This window comes from Micrasema longulum, unplaced genomic scaffold (genome assembly GCF_059751315.1).
Source record: "Micrasema longulum isolate JH-2025_06_02 unplaced genomic scaffold, ASM5975131v1 h1tg000927l, whole genome shotgun sequence".
NCBI classification, from domain to species: domain Eukaryota; kingdom Metazoa; phylum Arthropoda; class Insecta; order Trichoptera; family Brachycentridae; genus Micrasema; species Micrasema longulum.
This window is the reverse complement of record NW_028278118.1, coordinates 278,908-292,616: the sequence shown is the minus strand read 5'-3', so window position 1 is coordinate 292,616 and position 13,709 is coordinate 278,908. Positions and strand designations below refer to the sequence as shown.

Below are 13,709 nucleotides of genomic sequence, written 5' to 3'. Positions count from 1 at the left end.
AGATAAAAATATCCGAAGGGTGCTTTCGTAGATGTTCGGTAGTCACTAGTCACTGTCGCAGTATCGCATAAGTGCAAACACATGTTTTTGCTAAATTCCTAGAAGATCCCGGTCCACGTGTAGTGGCCGGAGGGGGGAAAGAAGCACTGTTCTATCTTTTATTACTTTATATTGTGTTTTTTAAATTTGATGTTGTTTATATACTCATGTTTTATATAACTTCATGTATGTAAAAGCCTTATGGGCGTAAAAAATAAAATAAAATTAATTTAATTTAAATTTTAAAAAAGTAACAATTTTCTCAAAAATGTGATTTAATGAATTATGAGTAAAATCCCATCTTTTGGAGAAGGTGTATTCACTCTGGGCATGAGAAAGGTTTCTCACCAGTATGAGTCATCATGTGTAAATTCAAACTTCTTCTTTTTGAACATTTATACTGGCACTCTGAGCATGAGAATGGTTTCTCACCAGTATGAGTCATCATGTGTAATTTCAAACCTCTTCTTTTTGAACATTTATACTGGCACTCTGAGCATGAGAATGGTTTTTCACCAGTATGAGTAAAAATGTGTGATTTTAAACTACTTCTTAGTGAACATTTATATTGGCACTCCGGGCATGAGAATGGTTTCTCACCAGTATGCGTAAACATGTGCGATTTTAAACTGCTGTTTTGTGAAAATTTATATTGGCATTCTGAGCATGAGAATGGTTTCTCACCAGTATGAGTCAGCATGTGTAATTTCAAATTACTTCTTTGTGTACATTTATACTGGCACTCTGAGCATGAGAATGGTTTTTCACCAGTATGAGTCAGCAAGTGTAATTTCAAACAATTTCTTTGCGAACATTTATACTGGCACTCTGAGCATGAGAATGGTTTCTCACCAGTATGAGTAAGCATGTGTAATTTCAAACTACTTATTTGTGAACATTTATACTGGCACTCTGAGCACGAGAATGGTTTTTCACTAGTATGAGTCAGCTTGTGTAACTTCAAATGACATTTTTGTGAACAGTCAAACTGGCACTTCGAGCATAAGAATGTTTTTTTACACGCACGAGTCAACTTGCTAGTTTTCGAAGTGTAAAAATCTTTCCGCTTCGTTTGTAAACCTGAAACAACAACAAGAACAAGTAAACAAGCCTGTTACCAAGTGAATGTTTTAATAAGTATTAAATTAATGCAATAAAACTTTTCCAACCAGCAAACAAAAAGAAGAGAAAATTTCAGGCTTTCTATGGCAAGACTGTCTCTAAATCAAAACAACAATTTCTTTTTGATTAAAAAATTTCACCGCTAAAAGGATAAAGAAATGCAGATAATTAATTTGTGCTAACAGCGTAGTTGGATTAAAATTAACAAAAAATTACTTAGCAACATAAATAGCAGACCCCACTAAAAAAGTGTAGGATTAGGTAATGAGGAACTTCAGCCCTACGGGAAATTGGATACAAAAAATGTTTTCTTACGCGGGGTAAAAATTAGAGCATTAAATTGTACGGCAAAGTTTCTTGAAAATGTACAGAAAAAATAAGAAAAAATATTTTGATAAAATCGCACTACTTTAAATGACGTCACTGGTTCATGTGAATCAACCTATGATCTGAGAGCTATGGAAGATTTCCGGTCTGCTTGTCGCTTCTGGACCAATAGGAAGAACTGAATGAGAATAAGCGGAAATGAACCTCTGACGTCACACGCGGAGTTATTTCAGAAATACAAAACTTTAAAAAATCGTAGCGCCGATAATACGATATGTAAAAAATAAAAATAAATAATTTTGACTTAGTTTAACAGTCTATTAACAAATAAAAAAATTGAAAAAAAACACTGAACTTCCTCATTGAGGGTCAGAGTTCCTACCCCAGTTAGAGATTAACAGAGAAGACACGAGGTTGCTGTTTGAATGCGTATTTATTACATGGCGAATAAATGTTGAAATGTGTTGCACGGGTCAATCAATCCACTAGATCGAGGAATATCCTGTTTTTTTAAAGAAATGTTTTATTTAAGTACACAAACCAATAATCCTAGTCTTAATTACCCACATGACAATTTTAAATATCAGGTAGGTACACACATTTTTCGAAATGGCAAATACTTATACCTATGTTGCGAGAAATAATAACTGTTGCAGAAATATAGTTAATGAAGGACTATTTTGGAAGTTTGTTTGATTATTGATCCAAGGAACATTATTTGCATGTTGGTTTAATTGTTGTCCTGACGAAGAGACGGGAACGTCTCGAAACCGGTAGACATAAAAAAAGTCGGTAAGTGGTTATATACAAGTATTTGATAACATTAAGTCAAATGTTTGACCACAAAGTCAATGCTTTAAATATTAATATTACTTACTAGATACAGTTTTACTGTTCAAACATTCTAGTTTGATGTCAGGATAGTCAATATCCATCTCTGTGTACATAATTACATCACCGGTTACCGTAGGCTGGTCAGTAGTGGTCCCTGGATTGGCCTCCACGTTAGCGAGACCTGACTCTCCGCTTCTACGGGAACATGGCGTCTCTTTCTTGGTAGGGAAAATATCTCCTTCTTCGCCAGTATTAGGCACTTTTACTCTTCTGCTAGCTTTCACTCGTTTTCTTCTTCTTTCAATTTGTTGAGGAGTCATTGCATTTACCCTTCTTTTGGCATTTCTTCTTTCAATTTGTTGAGGACTCATCATATTCACTCTTTTTTTGGCATTTCTTCTTTCAATTTCTTGAGGACTCATCATATTGACTCTTCTTCTGGCATTTCTTCTTTCAATTTCTTGAGGACTCATCATATTGACTCTTCTTCTGGCATTTCTTCTTTCAATTTGTTCACTAGTAAGATTTTTTTCCTAGCATTCTTTTTTCTACACCCTTCTGCATCCAAAACATCAAATTTTTGAGGAACACAGCTTTTATTTTCTTCCGAATTATTCGCAGCCATTCTAACGCGCCCTTCGTTAACTAGATTTAAAAATTTACATGTCTGCTTGGCGCATAGTGAGACACTTTCCCTCGTATTCTGAGACGTAATATATCCTTGAAGAAAATAAAACACAATTAGAAAGTACAAACGATTATCAGAAACAATAATATTAATTATAAAGCAACCATTTTCGAGACACCTCAATACTTACAGTCACAACAAGAGAGTGGTTTCTCAACCGTATTACGCATTGGAGGGGTACACGGGCAAAACGGACTTTTTGCAATTTTTCGTTTTTAGAGATATTTTTTTTGAAACTTGATTGCAAATACTAGATATAGTTTAATTTTAACCTATTAAATCTAACTGTACCTATTTAAAACGGTTTTATTTGTTTGTATACTTTCATATCATATTATATTTATTTTCTCTTATTTAAAGGAAGGTGGATCTGGGATTACTCCGTATGCATCCGCTGAGGAAAAAAAAATTAAGAGAGTAAAAGAAAAACCACTTTCATATGTTCTTTTCATTATTATTGTTACATTAAATTTTTTAATGTGGAATTTCACGTGTAAGCCTTTTTTCTTATTTTTTTTTGCATTTTAAATTTTGTGTATACTTATATATAGAAAACTATAATTAGCCTATAATTTTGATTTATTTGTGAATACTGTATTTTTTTGTTACAATGGCTGTAGTTTTCTTTAAATAAATAAATAATAATAAAAAATTAAAAGAGATGAGATCACATTTAAGGTATAAGTAGCGAATTCACAAATAATTTAACTTAAGAACTCGATTAGTTTACCGTCTTTCAGATTGTTAAATAAAACATGGTGGACATTTTGTAAGTATTGCCAGGGTAGTCCATTTTTACCCGGGTTTCTATTAATACACTTTAGTATAATATTAAACGGTAATTTTTTACTTGATAACAAAAAGTTTTTTAATAAGTTTGCCTTATAAAAGTATATATTTAAATTTATTGCAACAGAGAGGAAAAACATTTTTGAGAAGGGAATCTGGAAGTCTAGGCATTTACAGGGCTTATGACCTATCATTGGATGGTTTAAGTGGCCACTTAACACATTGTGTAACATTCACCATTTTGCCTATGTTTGAATATCCACATTTCCTCAACTTTTCCATCCGTTTTCCATCTGTTGACAACAAAATTAAATATGAAGAACTCCCTAGGGAGACGATCTAGCCAGTCTGTAAGCATTTGGACATACTCAAAACCTTCAATTAACTACCTGGTAAAAAAAGAAGTATAAAAAATAGGAAAATTGTTTTCAGGCGTTGCCTAGTAGGTGAATTGGTTTAGCCGGATAAATCTCACCCGCATGATAAAGGTTTCAGCTCTTTTACTTCACAAAACTCAACAGATGAAAGTGTTGAGGAAATGTGAATGTTTAAATTTAGGCAGAATGGTGAATTTTACACAGTGTGTAAAGTGGCCACTTAAAACAGCCAATGACAGTTCATAAGCCCTGTAAATGCCTAGACTCCCATATTCCCTTCTCAAAAAGGTTTTCCCTCTCTGTTGCAACAAATTTAAATATGAACAACACCTTAGGGAGAAAATCCGTCGGTCTGCAGCATAGACAGACTCAAAATATTAAAATGTTATATGGTTTTTTATAGTCCATTCAGCAAAATATTTTTTGTGGTAAAACATAACACAAAATTATCTTATTCGCGCGTTGTTTTCATTACTATTTGCGGTCTAGTAATATTACGCGGCCATTTCACGCATGCGCACAGGCGGGATGTCAGACTTTTGGAAGCTGCATTGTATGCAAACATGATTTTACGTGCCTTCTTGTGTATAATAATTCTTTGTATGGAAGGAAGCGCATATTACTTACTTGAGGCGATTTCATTTCTACGAGACGAATCCAAACATTCCTGTTTGATGTCAGGATAATGAATGTCCATCTCCGTGAATATAATAATATCACTGGTTATCCTAGGCTGGTCAGTACTGGTCCCCGGTTCAGCCTTCACGGTAGCAACACCTGGCTCCTCACCTCCGTGGGAACATGGCACCCCTTCCCCAGTACGGAGAATATCTCCTTCTACATCGCCAGTCCCCGGTTCAATCTTTATATAAACTGAAGTGGATTCCATATTTTTTTACTGATTTGGGTACATTTGTTTATTTAATATAAATGCTGGAAGAAAAGAAAAATAAAAATAGATATCTTAAATAAATGTATTATTTCCCTTAGTTTTGATAAACGCTGTATAAAACAAAATATGCAGCTACGTTGGGAGGATCATTACCGCGCTTCTTCTACAGGTAAAATCACTAAACCCAACGCTGGCTGATGCAGCAAACTTCCGTCGTTATCACCAAAGTACTTTCGAAACGACCCAACTTTTAACTGGACACGGAGCTATGAGAAGTTACCTATCAAGGTTTAAATTAAGGAATGATGACTATTGTCCATGCGATGATATTTCTTCGCAAAGAGTCGATCATCTGTTATTTCAGTGCCCATTTTTCAGTTTACAACTCCATAATCTTGAAGCAGAATGCAGGAAAGATGGAATATCCTTAACTACTGTTAAAAGTTGTTGTCACGCGCCATTGTTCTGGAACTTAGCAACAATGGTGATTGGACTCATAAAGCTAATAAATCAAAATCAGTGATCAAACATCCCATTTCCAAGACAAACAAAAACGATTTTTTCCGAGTACCTTAGCCTTGTACATGACACGTAAGGCTACTTAATACAGGAGTCCAAATAAATATATATAAATGCATGTACCTATATATTTTTAATACAGAGAACTTTTTACTTTGTAGTATATTCTACAGCCTTTTCGTCTCAATCTGAGTAATAATCACAAAGTGCAAACTTAGAAATACAATGAAATTTCAATTTATTCCAAACCAAGGAGCCCTTATGCGGGTCACGAACATAGGCTAGCAATTTTAATATTAAAATCTGGTCTTTCTCTAATAATTTCTTTTATAAAATATTAAAATTATGACATGGACAAAATAAAAACCAACGTAATATAAAAAATAAAAAAAAAGAAGTAATATCGAACCAACGTAATATCAAATACATCAAACTCACCTGGGGGTGGTATTTTGAATCTTATCTTCCGTCTAGAGTGATTAATATACGGATTTTAAATTTTAGCACGCGTTTACATTTTACTTTATATTCGGCCACACTGATGATTAAACGTGAAATAAATATGAACGCGTGAAATTAAACATGATGATTTTCATTAAGAACATTATAGCGACCTTAAACATTACTCAAAATACTTAATTAGGTTGAATTGACCAAACTGCATCAGTTTTTTTCCGTTTAAAAAACAGTTTTATAAAGTCACATGACGTTTAATCATAACAACAACAACAAACCATCACGCCGTTTCCCCGTAGGGGTAGGCAGAGAGGATAGAACGCCATAACACTCTATCTTGGCATACAGACCTCGCTTCCTCTACATTCATACATCTTCTTATGCACGCACGCCGATTATTCCTAATTTTGACATGTCCATCTTCAAGTATTTGATGGACTTGATCGTGCCATGTCTTTCTCGGTCTTCCTCGTTTTCTGCATCCATCAACATTTGCATCGTAGATCCTTTTAGTCGTTCTTTCGCGTGTGCCATCAGTGTGGTAATTATATACAGCAAAGTGTCATCGTAATAAAAAAATAAGTATCCCCAAATTAACCACTCTCTAGGGGGAAAGAAGCTTCAGAATACCATCACTGGTATAAATAAACCGACTCAGGAACTATGGGTACGCTTTCGTTTTATGTATTCATGTGTTGGCTTACGCTGTCAAACTTCGCCCTTTGGCCCTTTTCACACATGCCACGCCAATCCACCCGGCCTGGTAATTTTCTGGGTACACCCTTTTGTAAAAGGTGACACATTTTGTATGCGTTTGTAAGATGAGCCCAGTAAAATTTCTGGACCGGGTGAATTGGCGTGGCATGTGTGAAAAGGGCCTTTAATTAATAATGATTTAATGAAATTACCCAAAGTTTCTCCATCAATGGCGGTCAATCCGTCAAACGTTATTAAGAATAGACTCTTAAACGATGATTTAAATCATTTTATGACACAACTTCGGAACTGTCAGAACAGCCAAGTGCGGCCTTTACGAAATGCTTCAACAATGCTGCCAGTGCAGATTAAAGGCGATTGCCAGTAGAAATTACTCATTTCAATTATCAAAAGCATTCAGAACAAAAATATCACTATAAAGTAGATATCAGAAACTTGTGGTGGTGTTATGTGTCAGAAGACAGTTAACAGTTATACCACATACATCATTTGACGTTTAATCACCAGTGTGGCAATTGTATGAAGTAAAGTATTATCGCATAAAAAAAAAAAAATCCTAAAGTAACCACTCTTTGGGTAGAGAAAATACAAAATACTACCAAGAAAGCGCGTGAAACCCAGTTTGCGCGCCCAAGAGCAAATGGACAGCGCATATTGAAAAAAAATGCATGAAAATTTGATGCATGCCACGGATTGGAAAACCTTACTGGATGTCAAAAATAAAATATAAAACATAAGGAATAATTAAAAAAATATATATTTATAGATGACAACCATGAAGTTTCGCATAAATAAATTGTCTATGTTTTTATGAATGTATGTATGTGTATGCGCATGGGTGTATGTACGTGTGTGTGTATGTACATGTGTATATATATATGTGTTTATTTATATATACATGTGTGTATATATGTGTATGTCTGTATGTATATGAATCAAAATGTGTATCCGAATAAGTTTATATTTTGTTTGTCTGTGCTCTATATTAATTTGTTAACTATTATAATATATAAAAATGTAATTGCCTAGCTTGGAACGGGGTATGTACCCTTGTTAGATGGGCAAAGTGAATATGGAATTGTATTTTGATAAAGAGTGTGAATAAATAAATAAATAAATATAGGAATCAAAAATTAACTATGCTAATATTGATAGATGCAGAGATCAAGGCATATCAAAAGAGATATGGCATGACGCAATCCAACATATACTTGAAAATGAACATGTCGACATGCAAAGATTTATAAATGGAGAGAAATAAAGGTCTGTATGCAGAGACAGAGTAAAATGATGTGATGAGCGTTCTATCCACTGCCATCACCGCATAAAGATTTATTGTTTTTACATGACATATTAAACCTGATATGAACTGAAACAATCAGGTAGGTCCTTCTGTGGAAATTTATGAGTTTATACTCTATGGTTTTTCCACCCAACCATGACCTACCGCAGCATCGGTTTGCATTTTTATCTGTGGTTGTCCTGTCGCACTAAGCAGCGCGCTTCCTTATGTCGAGGATACAAAATACATAAATTACTATATAATTTGACCGTTAAACTCAGTTTTTACTCCCAAAGTAAGTTACGATTCTGATATGTAAATTAGAACAATATAAACGGCCTTTCTTTCACGTGTGGGCTTGTATCGACAGCTCTTTTACTTCACAAAAGTCAACATATGGAAAAGTTGAGGAAATTGGGATATTTAAACATAGGCAGAATGGTGAACACAGTGTTGTAAACTGGCCATTCAGCTATTCATTCGGCCAACGACAGGTCATAAGCCCTGTTAATGCCTGGACTTCCATATTTCATTCTCAAAAGTCTTTTCCCTATCTGTTGCAGCAAATTTAGATCTAATATTAATTATCTCTCGCTTAAAAGACAACATTTAAATAAGTTGGGAGAATATATTTCTCCAGTCTGGTCGCTGGTCGCCCCATTATCGTGTACATTCTGATTCACTCGAGTGCGTCCAGAAGAAATTTCTAAAATATATTAATTTAAAACTTCATATTCCAGCTGCTTTATTTAATTATAATCAATTGTTATCTTCAGCAAATCTTTTAAGACTTTCTGATAGAAGAATCCTAACTGACCTAAAATTACTTTATAAAGTGATCGATTCATTAATTGACTGTCCTAATTTGCTGGAGTTGGTGTGTTTCCGTGTACCTGGTCGACATACCCGCCACAGATCTCCTTTTTGTTCTGCAAGTTCTAGGACCAACTATCACATGCAGTCGCCTATCCCTAGGCTCCACAGTATGAGGACAAGGCTGATATATTTGGTTCTGGACTTGATAGTTATAAAACGAGTTTGATTGATTTTTTTCTCTCGCAATATTATTCTTACACTTTTCTTTATATTTATAAATGTTTTTGTTTTTTTTTTGTTTTTTAACGATTTAACTGATTTACGTGCGGTTTTCAGTTAAACGTAGATCTTTGCGTAGCGCATGTTCGTAGATATTAACATTTTCTATCAAATATGTTTAAAAAAGGCAGAAGCATAAATCTTTTTTTCATCGACCTACCAGGGTTACATTTGACGAAAATGCATATTTACAAAAAAAAGGAAGTATGTAGTGTTTTGTGTTTAAAAAAGTTTGTTCTTGAATGTTTACTAAGAACATTCGCTTTTTTGTGGATCCCAATCACATTCTTTATTGAATTCCCTGTAATTTATACCCATTTATTTATTTTTACTGGATTTTTGGTAATAATAAATAACATTTACTGACATTTAATACATTTATGAAAATCGCATTGATGAATAAAGTGCACCCCTGTTGGCGTGAAGAGCTGAGTTTGACATTTGCAAAAAAAATCTATATTTTAAAATGAATTATTTTATGTTTTGGAATCAAGTATCTAGGTACCTACTTAAATTCAATATTTGCATATCAATAATTTTTAGTTTTGGAATTCATTCATTAACAAGTACCTAGGTACCTACTTATCAATGAAAAGTCTTATTCCAAGGAAATAGCAGGCAAACCAACGTTCGGGCAGGACACCGTCTGTCGGATCCACCAGTTTAATATATAACTCCATATTTTGTGTAGTGTTGAGAACACCATTTTGAGTTACAGATTCTTGTTTATTACATGTACATTGCTCCTAACAAAAAAATGTTAGGCCCAAAAAGGCGATATTTCTAGGTGCTCGAGATCCTAATTAACCGAGGCCTCGAGGGCCAAATTTTCTAGCGCACAGTTTCCTACTAAATTTGCATAATTTGCTGGTTATTTATATCAATATTATGCAAATGTATGCTTATTATTTCCTCCAGGAAACACAATGGAAATAGCTTCGGTAAATATTAAGACTGAACCTGGGACTGGCGATATAGAAGGAGATATTTTCCATACTAGAGAATTGGTGCCATATTCCCATAGAAACGAGGATTTAGGTGTTGCTACCGTGAAGTCTGAACCGGGGCTTAGTTATGTAAAAGAAGATATTTTTTATACTGAGGAAGGGGCGCCATATTCTTACGGAAGCGAAGAGTTAGGTGTTGCTACTGTAAAGACTGAGCCGCAGACGTGTAATGTAAAAGGAGATATTGTCTACACTGGGGAAAGGACGTCATATCTCCATAGAAGTGAGGAGCCAAATGTTGCTACCGTGAAGATTGAACCTGTCACTAGTGATGTAAAAGAAAATATTCTTTTTACTGGGGAAAGAACGCCATATTCCTACGAAAGCAAAGAGCTAGGTGTTGCAAATGTGAAGGCTGAACCGGGGACTTGTAATGTAAAAGGGGGTATTATTTATTCTGGTGGAGGGACGTCATATCTCCACAGAAGCGAGAACTCAGGTGTTGTTACCGTGAAGATTGAACCTGAGACTAGTTGTGTAAAAGAAAATATTATTTATACTGAGGAACTAACGCCATATTCCTACGGAAGCGAGGAGCCGGGTTTTGCAACTGTGAAGGCGGAACCGAGGAAATGTAATGTAAAAGGAGGTGTTGTCTCTACTGGAGAAGGAACGTCGTGTCTTCACAGAAGCGAGAAGCCAGGTGTTGCTACTGCGAAGGCTGAACCGGGGCCCAGTACTGACCAGCCTAGGATAACCAGTGATATAATTATCTTCACAGAGATGGACATTGATGATCCTGACATCAAACAGGAATGTTTGAATTCGTCTCGTAGCAATGAAAGCGCTTCAAGTAAGTAATTTTTTTCAATTCATTTATTTAAATATAACAAATACATTACAAACATACATTTAATACGTACATATTATAAAAAAGAAAAAAATACATGAAAGAGATTCATGTCAAAGTAGTAGGAGAATCCTGCTCCGGAAAACCCCTTCGGATACATGGAACAGATCAATATGCAGAGCGGAGTTTTTCAGCATAGCGGTAGCTCTTCCAACAGGCATAACCATCGGCAGGTTGGTCCTGTTTATCGGAATATGAAACAATCTATGCTGACGCTGTCTTAGGTAATTAAAAAAAAACATGTGTTTAGCAGATAAGTTTTAAAAAGTGATTACTTTACTACGAGGGTGTAAGATTTTATTCGTGTTAGCTTTATAGAAGTTTTCTTTTTAAGTGTACGTATACCTATTGTTTAGAAATGTTAATAATTAGTATACGTTTTAATAATAATTAGATATAAGTTAATATTAGGACATTCATTTATTATGTTTGTACTATTTAATGACAAAAATAAAATAAAAAATATATTAAAAAAAAAAAAAATATCAGGAACATACAAACCAATGCTCATCATAATCTCAGGATTATCGACAATACCGTTCAACAATCGATAAAAATGTGTAGTCAAATACACATTCGCACAATAAAATAACAAAAACATAACAAAGTATACATTTGCGGAGCAGTTGATTCAATATTGGTTTGGTCGAATGAGACAATCAATTATAGTTCTGCCCAGCTCCACTATCTGTTTGTTTATAGCCTTTTTCAATACTTTCTCTTTATTGATTGTTTTGATGGACAGTAGAAGTATATTTTATATTTTAATTGCATAATACTTTCGTCTTTGCGTTGAGGAGTTAGTGATTATATTATTTAAATGCGTTGTATTTTTGGGGTTATGTCTTTCATTTAAGCTTGAATACCAACAAATACTTGAAGATGAACATGTTAAGAGACGGAATAATCGGCGCGCGTGCATGAGAAGATTTATGAATATAGAAGAAGCGAGATCCGAATGCAAAGATAGAGTGATGTGGCGTTCTATCGTATCTGCCTACTCTTACGGGAAACCGGCGTGATTGTTTGTTGTAGTTGTTGTGCAATTTTATTTCGTCGCTAGAAAGTTATTATTTCACATCTGTCTACCCTTTCGTTACACTTTGAAGAAGTCTAGTTCAAATATTTTTGTTGTTTCAGGTTTACAGGCAAAGCAAAATGATTTTAACTATTCCCAAAATCACAAGTCGACTCGTTCTGCTGAAAAACGATTCTCGTGTTCAGAATGCCAATATAAATCTTCCCGTACAAGTGATTTAAAATCACACATGTTTACTCATACTGGTGAGAAACCATTCTCATGCTTACAATGCCAATATAAGTGTTCAAATAAAAAGGATTTGAAATCACACATTTTTACTCATACTGGTGAGAAACCATTCTCATGCTCAATGTGCCAGTATAAATGTTCAAATAAAAAGAGTTTAAAATTACATATGTTTACTCATACTGGTGAAAAACCAATCTCATGCTCAGAGTGCCATTATAAATGTTCACGTATGAGTGATTTAAAATCACATATGTTTACTCATACTGGCGAGAAACCATTTTCATGCTTAGAGTGCCAATATAAATGTTCACAAATAAATCATTTAAAAAGACACATGTTGACTCATACTGGTGAAAAACCATTCTCATGCTCAGTATGCCAATATAAATGTTCAAATAAAAAAGATTTGAAATCACACATGTTAACTCATACAGGAGAGAAACCATTTGCATGCTCAGAGTGCCAATATAAATGTTCTCAAACAAGTCATTTAAAAAGACACTTGTTGACCCATACTGGTGAGAAACCATTCTCATGTTTAGAGTGCCAATATAAATGTTCGTATAAGAGAGATTTGCAATTACATATGCTAACTCATACTGGTGAGAAACCATTCTCCTGCTCAGAGTGCCAATATAAATGTTCACGTACAAGTGATTTAAAATCACACATGTTTACTCATACTGGTGAGAAACCATTTTCGTGCCTAGAATGTCAATATAAATGTTCAAATAAAATGAATTTGAAAAGACACTTATCAACTCATACCAGTAAGAAACCATTCTAATGAGTACCAATATAAATGTTTACAAAATAGTAGTTCAAAATCGCACAAGTTGACTTGCACTGACGAAAAACCATTCTTATGCTCAGAGTGCCAGTATAAATGTTCACGTTTTCCTGCTCCGATTGTAAAGACACTTTCTTCAAAAGACGTGATTAAATTCATCATTCATCGAACCACATCGGTGAGAAAGTTCTTACTGTGAAAGTAATAAAATAATTTCACAATACTAAATTTAATTGTGTAATTTCATTTTAAAGGAAATCACCCTGTTATTTTTTGCTATATTTTCAAAATAAAGGTTTTTGGAATTTTAAGTAATTCGTCGCTCAGTCTTTTGAATTTAACCCAAGGTATTAAATCCTAATTACTTTAACTATCGAAGAAAAATATCATAGTACTTAGGAAAGAAGTAAGTAATACTATTTAAATGGATTTATCCTTTGCGGAAGCAATTAAAAGGTAATTCTTTTCAAAATTGACTAACTTAAACTAAAAGGTTATTATAACCAGAGCGATTTATTGTTTGAGGAATCCTAGAACACAAAAAATGTATTAGAAGGTTACATATATTGCTTTGTTTCTTTGTTGTTCTCAATAAGTGTTTTTTTTTTATAATACTATTATTATTTAAGTCCCGAATTGAGTTGTTGTTACTCAT

The 13,709-nt window shown here is 34.1% G+C and overlaps 2 protein-coding genes across 2 annotated transcripts; one reads left to right on the top strand and one right to left on the bottom strand.

Annotated features, from left to right (window-relative positions):
- Positions 1-209: 209 nt before the first annotated feature.
- On the bottom strand, positions 210-7,268 carry LOC148278124 (uncharacterized). The gene is made up of 4 exons (XM_088231870.1): positions 6,952-7,268; positions 4,804-5,109; positions 2,366-3,042; positions 210-1,119 (listed from the first exon to the last, which is right to left on the bottom strand). Exons 3-4 carry the CDS (start codon positions 2,796-2,798, stop codon positions 359-361), a joined length of 1,194 nt encoding a protein of 397 aa, XP_088087996.1. The 5' UTR covers positions 2,799-3,042; positions 4,804-5,109; positions 6,952-7,268; the 3' UTR covers positions 210-358.
- A 967-nt stretch (positions 7,269-8,235) lies between these two features.
- Positions 8,236-13,366, top strand: LOC148278123 (uncharacterized). The gene is made up of 3 exons (XM_088231868.1): positions 8,236-8,337; positions 10,056-10,937; positions 12,135-13,366. The coding sequence occupies exons 2-3, from the start codon at positions 10,064-10,066 to the stop codon at positions 13,049-13,051; spliced, it is 1,791 nt and encodes a 596-aa protein (XP_088087994.1). The 5' UTR covers positions 8,236-8,337; positions 10,056-10,063; the 3' UTR covers positions 13,052-13,366.
- The last annotated feature ends 343 nt before the right edge of the window (positions 13,367-13,709 follow it).

What these genes read in the sequence shown, in the direction of transcription:
- LOC148278123 (XM_088231868.1), top strand. Translation starts at nt 10,064, where the DNA reads ATGGAAATAGCTTCGGTAAATATTAAGACTGAACCTGGGACTGGCGAT. An exon ending in TAGCAATGAAAGCGCTTCAA is followed by an intron (nt 10,938 to 12,134) that starts GTAAGTAATTTT and finishes TTGTTGTTTCAG; the next exon opens with GTTTACAGGCAAAGCAAAAT.
- LOC148278124 (XM_088231870.1), bottom strand. Translation starts at nt 2,798, where the DNA reads ATGATGAGTCCTCAAGAAATTGAAAGAAGAAATGCCAGAAGAAGAGTC. An exon ending in GAACAGTAAAACTGTATCTA is followed by an intron (nt 1,120 to 2,365) that starts GTAAGTAATATT and finishes TTGTTGTTTCAG; the next exon opens with GTTTACAAACGAAGCGGAAA.